Source organism: Porites lutea, chromosome 9 (genome assembly GCF_958299795.1).
Source record: "Porites lutea chromosome 9, jaPorLute2.1, whole genome shotgun sequence".
Lineage (NCBI taxonomy): Eukaryota > Metazoa > Cnidaria > Anthozoa > Scleractinia > Poritidae > Porites > Porites lutea.
The window spans coordinates 6,162,963-6,180,536 of NC_133209.1; the positions used below are offsets into that span (position 1 = coordinate 6,162,963).

General features: G+C 38.5%; 1 protein-coding gene across 1 annotated transcript; it reads left to right on the forward strand.

Moving 5' to 3' along the window:
• The first annotated feature begins 3,218 nt into the window (after positions 1-3,218).
• Positions 3,219-17,212, forward strand: LOC140948187 (gamma-aminobutyric acid type B receptor subunit 1-like). The gene is made up of 16 exons (XM_073397409.1): positions 3,219-3,271; positions 4,650-4,890; positions 5,344-5,481; positions 5,972-6,142; positions 7,519-7,620; positions 8,082-8,147; positions 9,107-9,295; positions 10,278-10,514; positions 11,112-11,175; positions 11,477-11,551; positions 11,769-11,916; positions 12,707-12,839; positions 14,272-14,379; positions 15,358-15,486; positions 15,986-16,324; positions 17,066-17,212. The coding sequence occupies exons 2-16, from the start codon at positions 4,669-4,671 to the stop codon at positions 17,210-17,212; spliced, it is 2,268 nt and encodes a 755-aa protein (XP_073253510.1). The 5' UTR covers positions 3,219-3,271; positions 4,650-4,668.
• The last annotated feature ends 362 nt before the right edge of the window (positions 17,213-17,574 follow it).

Below are 17,574 nucleotides of genomic sequence, written 5' to 3' on the forward strand. Positions count from 1 at the left end.
CTCCAAAAAGTTTTTTTTCGGTCGGCCTTTCGGGCCTCAACTTGGTTAGACTGCGAGCAGTCTCTCTTTTTCTTCAGATTTAGTGAAAGCAATGCACGCGCGTGGCCATTTGCGTGTCTCGCGTTTTGCTCGACGGACTACAGAAAAAAGAGAGACTGCTCGTAGTCTACAATTTGGTCTAAAAATAAGAAGGGGCCCTGGCCCCCCAGGCCCCATCCCCTGGATCCACCACTGTTATATGTACAAAAAAGGAAGTGTGAAATTAAAAAGAGCATGCAATTTTAATTGAAGCGTGTAAACAGAAGAAATTTACAATTAAACAAAAGTTTCGCGCGGTGCTTTTGTTATTATTAGGGAAAAATTTTGACAATGAATTTGTTTTTTTTTTTTCTTGCTGTTAAAAATTGATCGTTCACATTGGTGAGGTTGTGAGTCTTAGGGCGTCGATTAATCGCGTTGCACAGTATTTTCCAATTTTTTGTGTCGAATTAACCTAAATTTAGATATATAGAATTTGCATAAATTTAGGAGAGAGCACAAAAAGCTGTGTGATTCATTGTCGAACTTTTCGCGTTTCAAGAATTTCACCAAATGAATGAAACTTGCCTCGCTTTGTTTCAATTTACATTTTTTAATTGTAATACTTGCGGTTTAATTTTTCAAAAGGATATAATGCTTTGTATGATTTGCTGTTGCTAATATGGAATTGGTTCAAAATTTTGGATTCTTCTGTTCACTCAAAGAACTGTGGATGCATACATATTGATGGTGATACGACTTTGGCAATTATATCAATTAAATCAAAACTTTGGCACCGTTTTCAGCTCACACTTAGAATCTTCATTCAAATATATTGAGTGATTCTATCACCTAATCATGTCATTGTAGAAAGTGACAACTTAGTGCAGTGCTTAGTGGCATTCAAACAAACATTGGAAAACACTGTTGTGAAATTACACGCAAAACGTATTATTTGCTAAGCGTTGTTTCGGTCCAACTTTACTTTTAGAAGCCACCTAAGAAAGAATTCTCCCAGTAACTTATAGACTATTCATGAATGGAGTTAAGGAGGCCTAGCTCAGCTCTTATAAACGCTTGCCTACTTTTCCTTTTTTAACGAACAATCAGTCAAATATCGTGGCATGTCGATTAATTTATTTGGCTAATTTAAGTCGACTTGTCCCTCATCCTTTCGGTGCAGTAATCCTTCTTATTTCGTGACATTTTACGTGCCTAAGGGGGAGAGGGGGGGGTTACTCAACAACATTTTATATGGGAGGGCTTCGTCCCGACGTTCAGCCCCTTACGATTTTATATATACCATTTTTGACAGAAAAGACGCTCTGTTGTATACATTTTCTCACAAATGGTACCCCTTCCACATACCTAGTTTCCCTTTAACTGCTGCAAATTTACTGTCTTTTAAATATCATTATTATTCATTCAAAATATTTCCCCGATTCTGACTGGCTAAAAGCACACTCATAATTCACCATAACCAGCTACTGATGGCCAAATTTGGAAGAATTTTGTGTTTAACGAGGAAATGACTGCGAAAATGCAGCCCGCTACGGGTTAACGCACCGTTAACGGGAAAACCTGGGACGAGGTTGACTTGTTTTGGTCGTGAAAAAGAAAATGGCGGACATTTCACTAGTTTCAAGAGTAAGAACTACATCTGGAACTAGGCGAAATAATAGCTAAAAACATGGCAAAAACAGCAAGAAGACAACTCGGAGGGCGACATCTTGCTATTTGGGAATATTTGCGGACCTGGACAAACCTAAACGTGCACTATCGAAGATAAACTTAACATCGATGCAGGTAAGCATGTATTAGCTATATTTTTAAACTAGGAATTATTTTGAATGAATAATAGAGGAATTAATGAATTCGGCTTTCGTAGGATATGAAGAATTAAGCAGATCTCGGAGGGTGTTATCCACGTCGGCCTTCGGCCTCAGTGAGTAACACCCTCCTCGATTTGCTAAATTCTTCATATCCTACGAAAGCCGAATTCATTAATTGTTAAATAAATCACAAAACCAGAAAGTTTTCTCGACATTTTTTTAACTGACATAAAATGCATCTGTTAGCCCTTTTGCACCTTTTTATTAACCGAAATGGCAAATTTCCCTACCCTTTCATATACTACAACTAGTAAAATCGCCTCCTCCTGCACGTAATTACAGAGAGTACCCCCAGAGCGTGCCTACGATCTGATACCTCATTCCCAAACCCTTTTCACTCTACGCAGGTTTGCCATTGTTTGTTTCCCCTAAGCTAGCGGGTAAAAACAATGAATACATATTTAATCACCCGTAAAGATAACGGTGTAAAACAAATTGTTAATCATTTTAAAAAATAAAGGTAAATAGTCTATATTTTTTAGCGGTAGCTCGAAAACGTTATCATCTGACTGACAAACCTGAGGCCGGTGGTTAGCTCATTTTACCCTCTCCTCTCCGTGAGTTCACTGTTCTACGGGCTTTAAGTCTTAAAGCTTCAAAAACTACAGGGAGAGAAAAAAATTGGAAACAAGGATTTGAAAGCACATTTCGAGTACTTACCCTTTACATGATTGGAAAAAACGAAAATTCCGAATGGAAAATCGAACGGTTCGCGCCATTTTTGGGGCATTAGCTTCAGAAAATATGGGATGAGATTTAAGACGATCCCTTTTTTTTTTTACTCTTTACAATATCGTAAGGTGATCGGTCCCTCTCCCACTACGTTAAATTTTAAAGTTTTATTCTATAAAATTAATCTACAACATTTCCACTCTGGTAATTTGTGTAAAAGACAAGCACCCTTGATAATCGAACTTCGGGGCTTCTCGCACAGAATACCAACTGTGCCAATCCTTGTTTTGTTCCTTGATGCACCGCCGATCATTAACGGGCGTCCAAAATTTAATTAAAAAAACACTTATAAAAACACTGGCAATAAGTCAAAAAGTGACAACTAATAACACCGGCACCTGTAATTTGATTTCATTCACTCGTTAAACAATTGAAATTTTGCATTAAGATATATTACGGCAACAAAGTGCCTAGGTATATTCTGTTCGATGTGCCGGGGCGCTTGTCTGAGAAATCTTCAAATGAACACCTATATACTTTTCCTTCGTATACGAAAAGATGCAAAGTGGCAGAAACTGCTTCGATGAGTAAACGCGTAGAAAGACCCCGTCAGAAAGCCTACTATCTTTCGCGCCAAGAGGAAATGTAGCAAGTTGCCATAATCGAACATCAAGCCAGGTGATATTGAGGTATTGTAGGCTTTCAACCAAACGATTTGATTAAGGGTGGAAGTCTAGTTAAAAGCACTATTTTTCGTTGATTTCCACCCTTTCTCTTAACTATCTAGCCAAAAAATGACTCAGTTAAGTTGGAGTCCTTTATTCAAAAATGTTTTGAGAATTTTTGGATGATTTTTCGAATGTTTTTAATGTACACAAAAATTGGGGGGTGTTTAAAATTTTGGAAAAATTGGAAAAACGTATATCGGATTTGGGGGTTGTTAAAAACTAAAATATGAACTGAATAATTAGTAGGATAACTATATCTTTCTTGACAAACTCTCTTTTAACTATTAACCTTCACTTCTCCTTTCGTGGTATCTTTCTATGGTTTGAGAACAGTGCAAACTGTAGGAAATTAAGAAATATAACAACGCAAGAGAGCTATCTGGTTTTCAAGAATCAGTTTAAAATAGTCAGAGTTTTCACACAAAGCTGGTGTGAATATCAACAAATTTCAACTCTGATTATAGACATACTTGAAATACCATTGGGACTGATAGTCTTTGCTTGTTAAATGCTGTTCTTTGAGCAAAATCCCTATCTAGTATCTACCTATCTATTGCTCTTCCTTGTAGCATGATGAAGTGAATTTGAAAATTTTGCTACAATTTTTCTTAGATTCTATCAAAAGAGGTTAATGGAACAGACAGGAAACGCCTAGTCTAGCTCTTTTTAGGCCACCCACTGGTGCTTGAAATTAATCGGAAGTTGGTTTCGAAAACTTTGATTCACTTGCCATTACCATTGTTTGCTTTGAGGCAGTCGCGCGTGGACTTGATGACGTTTCAAACAATCGATTAAAATGTGAGGACGTACCAGGAATGAGGCCTAGGCCAAGCGTCGAACTTTTCATGAGACAAACCATACTCTAATTTGGGTCGACCTAAAATAACTTAAGATCGCCTGTTGGGTCAGACATTCAACTTAGGACGGGGGAAACCTATAATCCCTTAATCACATCAATAATAAATTTTTTCCCTGACGAGGCTAAATATACATTATCAGAGAAATTTCTAATTTGTTAGTTTAGTTCGTCGAATGTGACGATCGACGTTTGTCCCCGGAGACGATCTTCAGACGCTTTATCCGTGTGAAGCAGACGGATAGAACAAGTTGGACGATCCAATCTCATTCAGACGAACTTAACTGAGCCAGACATCGAACGTTTCCTGAACTTCACCCACTCATGAAAAGTTTGACGTTTGGCCAAGGCTTTAGACTTTCGTTTATCTAAAACCTCTAAACATAACTTTACTTATATTCACATCTCTCGTTCAACCATCTATGATTCCATCTCAGTCTCATCAGTATTCTCACTTGATTCTATATAATTTCCACCTCCAAGTTAGCTTGCCTTCAGTGTGATGCAGTCTTTGTGGATCTTGATATGCCTCTCAATTGTAAGAGATTTCAGTTCTGGTAAAGAGAAACTTTACATTGGGACATTCTATGGTGTGAATGTATCATCCATTGGTTGGAGTTCAGAAGGTGTTATGCCTGCCGTGCAGATGGCCCTTGATCACGTGAACAAAGATCAGGCCATCCTGCCAGAGTATACTTTATACGAAGACTGGAGAGATTCTAAGGTAACCATAGTTGCCCAGAAAACCAGCAACTCTCATTACGCTCGTAGTCTCTTATTACGTTTTCGAAAATTGCAAGTTCATTATTTCTGTCAGGATACGCTCATTGCATAGTGCTAAGATCAGCCGATTTTTTTTCTGGTTCTCGCTCCCCGTTTCTCGTTTTAGTGAATAAAAACGTTTAGCATATACTAAAACAGTGGATGGTGTTTTTCGCGCGCTCTGATTGGCTACTCAATCAGTGAATATCCTGAACTATTCACTGATTCACCTCCAGTTCCTCCGAGCAAGAGACGCCAAACTCGCATAAGTTGCGAGCAAAATGCCTCCCCTGGCTTGCTGCCGTAACAAACAAGTCTCGGTGGCCACTAGCCACCTCCACTTCGGTGAGTAATTATTATATATTTTTACAATACAATTTTTCTTTACTGAGCGTATCGTTTATTTTACCTCCAGTGTGACAGCGGGGCGGCCATTAGAGCTATGCTAGACTTGGTATCCAAGCCTCCAACAAAGATCATGTTCACTGCTCCAGGATGCTCCTTGGCCGCGGAGCCAATTGCGGAAGCAGCCTCCTTTTGGAAAGCAGTACAGGTACCGATAAGGGAGACTGATAATTAGCATAGTACAAACATTAATAAATCTGAGATGCTAGCACTAAAGAGAATGAGCTAGCTTATTCTCTATCGGTGCTAAAATAGAATAACTCGGATAGCTAATTAGCTTCAAAAGATCGGAACAAAACTGGATAGAATGCGGTAACCATAGAAAGAGGCCGGGTCCCCAATAGGTTTTTCGGGATCCGGGATTTGCCTAATTTGAAGCTCGGGATTCGGGATTTTAAAGCAAAATCGGGGCAAGATTCGGGATTGAAAGTATGCGCATTTTCGATTTTGTTTCAATAGTTAAGTTATTGGATATATTAAGACCTTTATTGTAGCTAGACCGGTACCTCCCTTAGAAGAGAGTAAGCCACAATAAAGATAAGCTATACTACACTACTTTATTTGTTCATTCATTCATAAAATTAGCTTAATAAATGTGGCATCTTATTCAGTTTTTTGTCTTCCTACGTATACACCAGGTTGGATTCAGTAACTCTTCTCCTCTCCTCTCGGATGACTCGCGGTTCCCTTTGTATTCTCGTATCAGCCCATCTTCGACACTAAGCAACGCGGCCATAGTACTGGCGCTGAAAAGGTTGAATTGGAATCGCGTCGCAATTCTTGCCCAGCAGGGTCACATTTTCACAAAGGTAATTCGGTGTAAATAACTCCTTAAAACTTACGGACTATTTTTCGGTAAGCTTACAGTAACCTAAGCCAATGAACGCTACAAGTTGCCTTCTGCAAGCACCCCAACTCCATAGTCACTTTGTGGGGAGGAGCGTTGCGTGACGACAGTAAAAACGGCTGTGTAGCAGACTGGCCTCTCCTCTTTTAATCAGTAATTTAATTTTGACCCCCGCTATAATCTTTACTAGGTGTCTGTACTGCAGTTGCAAAGTCAAAAAATTAAGGAATATGCCCATCGCCTCTTACCGCTTTAAAATACGTTTGTCCCCCATCTCTCCATAAATAATGACAGGTCCTCAAGGCATCCTTTGATATTCAGCTACTCCCAGTTCGACTGGTTTCCAAGATATGACAAACACACGACTTGAGCTGGAAGAAGACATTGCGTCTTCTTACAGATTCAACGCACAAAAACTGTAAAAACTGTAAGATAATAAAAATTAAAAGTCTTGAAATATATTTCGCACTTCGAGCCTCTTCAGTCAATGATAAAATAGTTCATATAAGATACATTAAAACAGCTTACGTGCTCTCTGGCGTCATGTAAGCCAACATGAGAGAACTTACTTCGTAAAGAGTGCGCCGTCACGTGCGACGATCGCGCGCGGAATGCTGAAATAATTCCACTCATTCTAAGAATTAATCAAAGAACCTTCTGGTGCTTTGTTTATTCGGATACCCTCAGATATTTGTCTTAGCCTGGCGTCATTGGAGTAAGATTTTATTATTGACTGAAGAGGTTCGAAAAGCGAAATATATGTCAAGACTTTTAATTTCTATCCTTTTACAGTTGTTACAGTTTTTGTGCGTTGAATGTGTAAAAAGACGCGATGTCTTCTTCTAGTTCGAGTTGTTCTAACATATTCCTGGCTTCGGCGTTTACAATTGTTCAGAGACAAACACACGGCAACTGAAAAAAATCTTGCTAGATAACTGCTTAGACAGACCAAGCGGAAAAAAAATCTTCGTTGGTACTATGCCGCAAACAATTCTTTTAAGTAACCTCGTCGCTATTCCTCTCCTCTATTGAAAGTTTGTATACGAGATCTCAAATATGTTCTGTGAATCCTTACAACAGCACTATGATAAGTTTGTTGAAATAAAACGTCAGAGGCACTGTTGGACACAACTTTACTCACAAATTGATACAAATTGAATTGAAATTGATGCAACGTAAGGCTGACTAAAAATATTGCATCCTGTCAAAGGTTTGAAGAATACAGCATTGCCCTTACCTTCAAATTCATCAAGACTCCTATGACCGAATGTTCGCATGAACAGTTTTCCGAACCGTAATTTTTAGTAATAACGTGATTGTTAAACCTTCTTTTTACAGACTAAGGAAGATCTTATTTCCCGGCTTTCAAACAACGGCGTGACTATACAGTTTACAGAGAGTTTTGATGAGGAAACTAATTTTCCAGTTCGTAGTATTAAGGTAATAAGTACTTACTATATGTCTTGCGCGTGTATACTTAGCAATTATTCCTCGAGCCAGAATGGGCTCTGAGTCGATAGCCCATGAAATTTGGCCGAACGCCGAATGAGCTGTTGACTCAGAAGCCATGAGGGCGAGAGGAATAATTCTTTTAGTAAAACTAGTTGGTCAAAAATATCGAGACAAAACAATTTTAGCCACCAAAACGCGATTCAGCCGTCATTGTTTTGGTTTTAATATTCGGCGCTTTTCGCCACGAGTGGGCTATAAAATATGGCCTAGTAGTAGCTCAGCCAATCAGAAAGCAGCATTGATAATAAACCACTAGCTCGATTTTACTAAATAGATATAGACCTTATCACAACTGTTGGTAAGGCATACGTATTTTCTTTGTTCCCAAATTCAATAATGGACTCTTTGAGGGGACACTTGAGAAAAAATTTCGATAAATCATTTTGTAGGACAAAGATGTCAGAATAATCGTTGCTCTGATGTATGAAGACAAGTTTATTAAAATAGCATGCCAGGTAAGTCTATATTTTCTAAAGACATTCCATAGAAATGTAATCAAAAAGTCATCGATTTTTTCGTACATTTGTTCTCCATTAAACGCCAGATAGCCGAATGAACGTTGCAGATAACAAAAGACAAGCAAGGGAACAACACTGAATCCTTCCATAATATATAGAAAGTCCGAATAAAAGATTAAAATCAACGTTTGGCCCACCGCGCAAAGAAACGTAAGGGAGATTAACTGAGGAAATACTGTACTAATACGTTAGAAGGCTAGAAAGTAGGCCCGCAATAGAACATTGGAGAAGATCATAAGCATGTTTACCCTGCTTTCTTTTTCTTTTTTCAACAAAACCTGTGACTTAATACTTCCTACATTTTGTTTAGTGAAAATACACAAAATTTATCTACCAGAAATAACAGTCCTTATTTACTTGTTTAGATAATACTAGGAGAGAAGATACAGAAAGCTGTACAGAACAAATATAGGTTATATAACTAAGAAATATTTATTAATAAGTTTTAAATAAGTGTTTACATTTACGTGTTTCATTGGGTCAGGGTTCGCAAGTACGCCAAATTGGGCGTATTTTATGCCAAATTTTTTAAGATGACTCCACTGAGGTTACGGAGGGAGTCACTTTGACTCCAGAAATTTTCGGTTGCAAAATAGTGTTTTCCTTACCTTTTCCAAAACAAATACAGTTTACATTAACTGCAAACGTTTTAGACCTGATTTAAACAGACCAATTAAAGGATTATTCATGTGTGTACACGTAGAGGCTAAATTACAATAAAGATCACTGGAACGATGATTATCATGATGGATTGAAAACAACTCCCTTAGTTGTCTCACAGTTAGTTGGTCATTATCTTTAACCATCCTTTAGCCTATGTTCTTCTCTGGCATCTCCAAAGATAAACAAACGAGAAACGTGTATGTAAAAGAAAAGAATATACGTGTCTCTTCCAGGCGTTTAAGCAAGGCATCTATGGCAGAAAGTATGTATGGTTTGTACCCGGCTGGTACAGTGAAAGATGGTGGGCGAATACTGAGGACGTTTCGTGCAATGAACACGAAGTAAAGACAGCTGCTGGTAACTACTTTGTCACAAGACCTCTTCGACTTGGAATATCCCTTTCTCCGACGATTGCTGGCAAGGTTGGGTAGTTTGTCTTAAGTATTTTGCTCACAGTGGAGAAGAACACCTTTTACTTGTCAATGCTACCTCGTACTAAATTAAAAAGTAGTATAGTAGGGATGTTTTAGACCCCTCTTTTGGACAGGGATCTCGTTAAAGACGGCAGGAGAAAAATAATTCATGGCATGATTGAAAAAATTATTCCTATAATTGGAACAAAAATAACTTTTGTTGCTAAAAATAATTACTAACACGCTGAAAAAAGTATTGTTTAGTGATGAAAAAAATACACATGTCCCTAACATTTGCTGCAGTTGGATTAAAATTGACGTGCGGTGAAATTTTATTGTCATGTTTTTGACCAGAACGGGCCTTCATAGTTTAAGCAGCAACGTTTTTGAGCGACGCACTTCAACCGTAACTGGACTTTTTGCACCCTTGAGCCGTGGTTTTGAACAAATTTTGGGGCAAATTGTCTCTATAAGAATTAAGACACTTAGCTAGCGTTGACGTACGTCGCTGCTTAAGCTCCCAATTCACTAAACCGTCACATAATTATGAAAATTTTATTTCCAGCCCCTTTATTGACTTTCTTCGTCCATTGCAGACAATGAATCGTCCCAGTTCACTTTAACGAGGGAATACGCACAAACCTCTCTATCTTTTAAATTCACTAAACCATCACGTAATTATGTATGGTCTATTTCCTGACCCTTTCTTGATTTTCTTCGTCCACCGCGCGTTCACTGGACGTTCTTCGTCCCAACTCCGCGTAAATGATTGAGGCACGCAAATTGTGCATATCAACGGAGATAACGGGAATTTAACTCTACCACTAAAAGGCACTTTTTACTTACCAGTCCTTCTCAATTCCATTATTTTGCGCCTCGCGTGCGCTAAAGCGCCTCTATGAGAACTGCCCCAAGACTGTTAATCACTGGACGTATGAATTGCATGGATTAAACTCAGTCCTGATGCCATTGCATTTGTTCATGTTTTTAGACCACAACTAAACTGAGCGAAGAACTAAAGGAGAGGATCCGAAGAGATAATTACCCTATTAACACGTTCTCGTCTTTCGCTTACGACACAATTTGGAGCATCGCACTGACTCTACACCATTCCTCTTCTATTCTGAATGCTTGTAGAAAGAGTTTGGTAAATGTAACATATGGGGACAGTGAAGCCGCTCACCTTTTCATAAGGATCCTTCGCAATCTGACTTTTCTCGGAATGTCTGTGAGTGTTCACTCAAAGAGGCTCTATTAAGATAGTTGCCATCAAAATACCTTGTGTTAACGCTTTAGAGAGACCGAGGGTCCTTTACCAGGGTTAATTTTTTGTTTGTTTGTTTACTTGATTTATTTTTAAAGGGAAAAGACACAGAGTCACCTAAAAGGAAAACAGCTAAATTTAGCCTAGAATCTTAGGCTTAATTTTTGCAACCTTATCCCATGAGTAAGAGGGGTGGGAAAAGTCCTCGGAATGAGGTTGAATTTTTCGGTTGATAAAGGTGAATCCTTGCTTACATTTTTTGCCTCTATAGGCGTTAGCGTATCCCTTATTTCTTTTAATTTACCAATTACGTTACATATTTGCCCCTACAGCACGTGTTTAACTTGATACCCCCGGTAGTAGACATCCACGTAATGGTCAATTGACAGCAGTCAAAAAGGGGATCCGCTGGCCAGTTGTTGGCTTTAATTGATCGCATGCTCAGGTCCATAATGAAAAGGCCATATAATAAAAACTTATTAACCTCGTCTGTTCGGTCATTACACCTGTAATGACCTCACTCTCTGTTAATAAGTACTATTTGCTTTTTCCCTGTTTTAGGGAACTGTAAAGTTCGATGATCACGGTGAGCGAGAAACCACGATAGAGATTCTACAGAGACAAGGTTTGAGAACAGGCCACTTCCGAGTTCCAAAAACCCTCACTTTGAAACTGAGGCAAGGTGCACAACCTTTCTTGTGAAAATTAGTTTTGCATGAGAATGAAATATGATTCCACATCAAAGGCTGAGCACCTACCCTCGTTTTGAAACAAAGGCCCGGGGGAACTCGGAAGTGGCTTATTGTTTTCATTTGAGGTCTTGGTTCTTTTTTACGTTCTTCTCGACTTTTTAACTAAATTTTCATTGTAGAGATCAAGTACACGACATCATTTCACAACCTTTCTCACTTTATTTGAATTTACAGGCGATGCAATGATAGTGGTTGGTTTTTGGAACAAGACTTCAAATAACATAAACGAATCACTGCTTAGTTGGGAAGGTGAATCTGTGCCACAGCATCACTTGTATACTAACTTAATTTTATTAACATGTAAATTTAATGAATTAACAAAACGGCAAACAACTTCGTTTGAATTGTCACTGATGTTTATTTTATGAAAGGACTCGTTCACCCTACTTAGATAAATACGTTAACCGCCAGTTTTCTTTCCTTCTGTGCTTTCTTTAACCATTTTTGTTTGTGTGATTTGAATCAGGTAAACGTCCGAGGGATGGAATGGTTAACAGAAAAGAGGATTACCAAGAGTCTTACGAACAAACGATCATAACCTTGGTTTTTTCCGTCACAGGAATGTTGTTTTCATGTTTATGCTTGGTAGTAAATATCGCCTACAGGAAACATAGGTTAGATATTTAAGAGAAACTTCCTCTTGTTTCCACGAAATAAGGGTTGACCTGAAGGAAGTCAGGAGCGTAGCTAGCCCATAGACCAGTATGCAAGGGCCTACAAATTTTTGATCACTCTACCGCTTGTAATAAATTATGCGATGTTGAGGTCAGACTTGTTATGCGTTCAATTTTCAGGATATGTGGAAATGAAAGTAAGCTAGGTCTACAACTAGTCGAGAAGCTGGCTACGCCTCTGGAAGTATTCGCTTACTCCTTTTTTAGCGCTTGGCCCGCAGAATGAAAAACACACGGATATGATCAATGATTGTGCTTTAAGAGTAGCAGTATTAGTCACCGAAAATTGCTTTCCTAGCCTTAGTGACAGAATTTAGTAACATAAGCAGGGCTTCTGAGTGGTGATCGCGAAGGATGTATAACCCAAAGAATTTGATTGTCTTGCTTTGAGTGATGACTGATATAGTTTGTTTCTCGGCCCTCAGCTAACTTTGTCAGTTACGGCAGGTATTCGAGGGCGAGAAAAAAGGATGAAGGGACCAAAGCTAAGCAAAATGGAGGTGTTATTTCTTGCGAAGTTGTCCACTGACAGAAAGCTTAGTACCCACTCTGTACTTCCAGATAACGCGGGCTTACTTTGCCGCCAGTGCCATCAGTAAACAAAATAGCTGGTAATCAGTTTCGTATCTAACTCAACGGTAGCCGACAGTCAACTTACGAATTCACCTTGGGATTAAAATTCCAAACTTGGTGACACGTTTTAGGCTAAATTTGATTGTTCCCTTACTAGAGTTATCAAGATGTCGTCACCGCACTTCAATTCTGTTACTGCCATTGGCGGTCTAATGATCTACACGCATGAGCTGTTGGCGTCATTTAACAATTCAAGAATCTATAGTGGTGACAGTAGAAGTCTCTGTCTTGTAAGTAATTTTCTCACGATTATTTTATCTCTGGTTCATGTTGGCAATTATAGCAATAAAGCAGATGATTCTTGAACCTCAGACAAACCGTTGTTACATCAGAAGAATCGGTTTTTCTCAAACAATGAATGAACAAATGAATGAATTAACCTCAATAAGATCGGGAGACCACATAATTTTCATTTAAACATGTTAACAGTAAATACGGAATTAACTGGATACAAGGGCGGCACATGTATCTCACCCAGCCAATGATAACATTTAGTCTGCATTTACCGATATTGAATGCTGGTACCTATTGACACACCCTGTCAACATTGTGATGAGGGTTAACCCTATTCAGGCTGGGCCTTTTTGGTCAATCTGTGACTGGGGGGGGGGCTCCACGGAACCCCCCCTCTGTATCTCTGGAACCAATAATGCTAGGGTCATGAAATTTACACACAATGATCATCTCCGTACAAAGAAGCCCCACACCCAGTTTTGACTTGCCGCGCCCAATGATGACGTCACAGTGACGCCATATTCCGATTTTTCAATGCTTCTTATTATTTTTCAACTTAAATACGTAAAATATCAATAATATTGGTAAAGTCATCTCTTTGTTATCCTTTCTTATGAACTAGCAACAAGGAAACACTTGTACAGCGAGAAAAAGCAATAGGAAGCAATAAAATTTAAAATTTGAAATGGTTGTCCGCCATTTTGGATCCGCCATCTTGGATTTCCGTTTTTTTGTTAAAATTATAATTTAAAGCAACTTTCAAAGAGGAAAAAGCTCAGAATGTATAAAAGAAGTATCAAACTAATGTTTATTACCCAAATAAATGACTTTGGAAGTGTTATTTGGAAAATAGAGCAGCATATTTGTCAAAGCAAAAAAGTGACAAGTTTTACCCCACCCCTCCCCCCAAATATTCGATGTTGAAACATTTTGATGTAATTCAAAAACTAGTCCCAAGCAAAGACCATTTTAACAACAAAAAGCACTATAAGCGTAAAAGTAAAAACGCGATCTTAAAACAAAAAAATCACCATTTTTTAAACTGTCCAAAACCTATGTGTCAGAAACTGGTTGCCATGGCAACATGATTAATCACATCGACATGGTAATTACACCAAAATGTTCCTAGATAAATTTTAGGAAAAGTCAGAAAATTTGAACGTCATAGCTCTTTCGGTGTAGGAGTTATCACGATTTTGCCGGAGGGGAGGGGTTCGAAAAGCCCCCCCCCCCCCGGTCTGAATAGGGTTAAACGGACTCTTCGCTAAAGATTTATTACGTTATTTCGCTACCCCGTAGCTTAGGAAGCCTTCCTTTCTGTGAACTGTTTCGTTCGTCAAACTGAATTCATACCCTTATTTGATAGTTTTGCCCTTAATGTGCACGTTATTTAATTACAATTTAATATGTCGCTCCCCTTCTCCGTAGGTCAGTGCCTGTCTCATCGTTATCGGCTTCACGTTTATCTTTGGAGGAATGTTTGCAAAAACCTGGCGAGTGTACAAAATCTTTACAAACAGGCGTCTCAAACGCGAAGTATGATTAAACTGTCGTTATTGCCTCTTTTTTGTTGTTTTATTTTTTTGTACAGTTCTTATTCATCTATTACGACAGAGAAAGAATGGATTTTACTGAACTTCTGGACCTATGAAAATTAAACGAATGAAATTTAACAGCAACAACGGTCGCCGGGGTAGGAACACAGTGGGAATACTCAAGACAAGATACTTTTAAGTTGCATTCAGAGTTGCACGATACCTTGGACTCACTATTCTGAATTTACTCATAACATAGCGGGAAATACTTTACCAACGTGCGAAACATAAATTGCAAGCAATCAGAATAAATACTGATATCTCTCGATCGTGTGATACGAGCACCATAAATGACAATAATGATAATACTGAATAATTTATTTCTCGCCTATTACATAAAAATCCACCCTTGCACTAGAGCCTTTCTTTTCCTTGCTCGATTTTGGCGTCCTCAAGAAAGACCCTGCATGAATCGAGTAAGATCTTTGTTTAGCTAGATGCGCGGCATGTAGCTACGATATCAATCTCGTACCTCGAGTCTGCGTCCCTTACTGCGCATGCTGGCTTGACGAGAGGAGCGACCGCTGGTCAAGGGGAACGAAGACGCTGGGTACAAGGGTGCTAAGATATCGTTTCAAACCCAGGCCTAACATCCGTGCACGCGCTACAGCGGGCTGAGTTATGACCTTCGGTTTATCAATAAGCGGATGCTCACATTCAATAAAACCAGTTTGACGAGAGAGAACAAGATTGACCAGTCCAGACGTTTGGGCTTCGGTGGCCTCGAAGGTTAAACGTGATTCAGGAAGAGACTCCTTTTCTTTTTTTCACTCAAGAAGAGAAAAGGACGCTCGGCTTGTAAAAAAATAAATAAACAAATAAAGTGTTGTTTTCAGAGAAGCTGAAGGACAGGTAACATTTTCTATGCCTTTTTGTACACCAATTCTCTTGTTTGGTTTTCTTTCTTTTTTCTTTGCAGATTGGTGGATTAACCACTGCGCGACTCATGACAAAAATTTGTTTTATCTTACTCCTTGATACCGTGGTCTTAGTTAGCTGGCAGCTTGTTGACCCATTACAGTCAGAATTCATAGAAATCTCAAAAGAGGTATCGAAACAAAAAGTTGAGGTTTTCGGAAATTAGAGAAGTACGGTCGATTCAAATTTCTTTTTTTACGTGTGACGCTTGCGCAAAAACAGGGTAAATTGATGTCAGAAAGGAACGGTCAAATTGCCGTCAACTTGGAATTATTCTGCATGGTTATATTCACTTAAGACATAGATAGGTTACATGCACCTAACACAAAATTAGGTTTGCTCTTTCCTCTTTACGCGAACGCAATTTAATTAAAACTAAATCTGATAAAAGATAACAACAGAACTGACATATTAATCTGAAAAACCAGCAATTTTTGTTTATTTATCTTTTTTGGACATCGGCACAATGACATAGAATTTGGTCGAATCATTTTAGTTAAGTTATTTTTACCTATTGCTTCACTTGAAGTTATCAGTACAACTGTTTACGTATTTGTAAAATGTGAAATGACGAGATCATGTTTTTCTAAACTTATATAACATTTTCCGTTCGATCTTTTTACTTAAAGTTTCTTTCAAACGATGAAGACATACAAGTCCACATCTTCGCCCATCAATGTGACTCGAAGCATTTCAACACCTGGATGCTGGGAATAATCGCCTACAAAGGGGTTCTTCTTCTCTTTGGCGTTTTTCTTGCCTGGGAAACAAGAAACGTTCATTATGCGGAGCTCAATGATTCCAAGAACATTGGTTTAGCTGTCTATAACATCTTGGTGTTTTCTGCGCTCTCCATCATGGCTGAATTTGTGTTAAATGAACAAGCATTTGCGACCAAGAGAATCTTTAACAATTTACTGATGTATTTATGCACATCCATGGTCCTTACTTTGGTATTTCTCCCTAAGGTATATATTGTGAGAGATAAATTCCAACCTTTAACTACTTAACTGTCAGACTTCATGGAACTTTCAAGCTGGTATTTTTTGAATTTATGTGCTCATTAATTCATTACTTTGGCTATAAGTAAGATACTTCAACGCTTTCCTTAGGGACAAGCGAAAAGAAAAGTGAATGCTAGGGAAAAAATTGGACAACTGAGAGATTAGAACTACCTATAGACTGATTAGTATACAGAGGAACTTTTTATTTTAAAAGTTTTAAGATGGTTGTAAGGCAACAGTGACGACAGAAGCCGTCAGTGGCCTCGCTGTCCTCGATGTTAACCAGGAAACACTAGAGTCTCTTTTCTCGAGTTTAAACCTTTTCAAAGTTAAGTGATTCCCCCTTCCTACACCGTCCTTGTACTTGGTTCAGTGTGGATAAGACGTTTTACTGGGGGTTAATTTTCATTTCTCAAAGACACTGGAGTTACCTACGTTCATATCTCAAAACAAGACAAATCTTAAGTGACGGTCTTGGACACTGGCTTGACATATAGTTTTATACATAATAACTGTCGCCAAAAATAGCATGTTACTGTCTTTGAAAATCTTAACAAAACATGATTCTGTGGCTTTCTTTAAAGGGTACGAGGAAAACTGGCAATATAGGCTCGATTGATGTAGATCGGGGTAACTAGATTGTGTTGTTTGTTATCTCTTTTGCTTATGACGTTTTGTTTGTTTTTCTTCTTTTTTTTTCTTCAGATATCACGCCTTACTCGTAGGAGCGAAGTTCAACCCATAGAAAGTGGAAACCACGGACTATCTCGTCAAAGCTCTCTTAGACAGCGCCACCTTAATGCTGGAGAATCTAGCTTTGTAGTCTCAGAATCTGAGCAAATGACTCGTTAACACCGTCTTTGTTGAAGAAGCACTTCTTTAAAAAAAAGAAAGCTCGACTAAGGATTGTGAGCTGTGGAATGACACCCTGAGAACAATTACAATTCACAATTTATTTTCGCCATTTTATTATACCACAGTAATAAAGAGGTTAAACATCATCACGTTTACGTCAATTTGTACCACGTGACCAAGTTTTCCCTTTACTTGTTGTTCACTGTTCATTATTTCTACACATAAATTAGTAGTTTCAAGCAATTTGTTATCCGTAAGAATTGTTTGAGCTGTTTTTATCTGCTCACTTTCTATTTTTCCGTTTGAAAAGTTTGCCGTTTGCCGTAAACGTAAACCTTAACTGATCTCTCTAATTATAA

Bases quoted from the DNA above. Each gene is read 5' to 3' on its own strand.
- LOC140948187 (XM_073397409.1), top strand. From the start codon at position 4,669: ATGCAGTCTTTGTGGATCTTGATATGCCTCTCAATTGTAAGAGATTTC. The intron at 7,621-8,081 runs GTAATAAGTACT...ATCATTTTGTAG, and splicing joins TTCCAGTTCGTAGTATTAAG to GACAAAGATGTCAGAATAAT. The intron at 8,148-9,106 runs GTAAGTCTATAT...TGTCTCTTCCAG, and splicing joins TTATTAAAATAGCATGCCAG to GCGTTTAAGCAAGGCATCTA.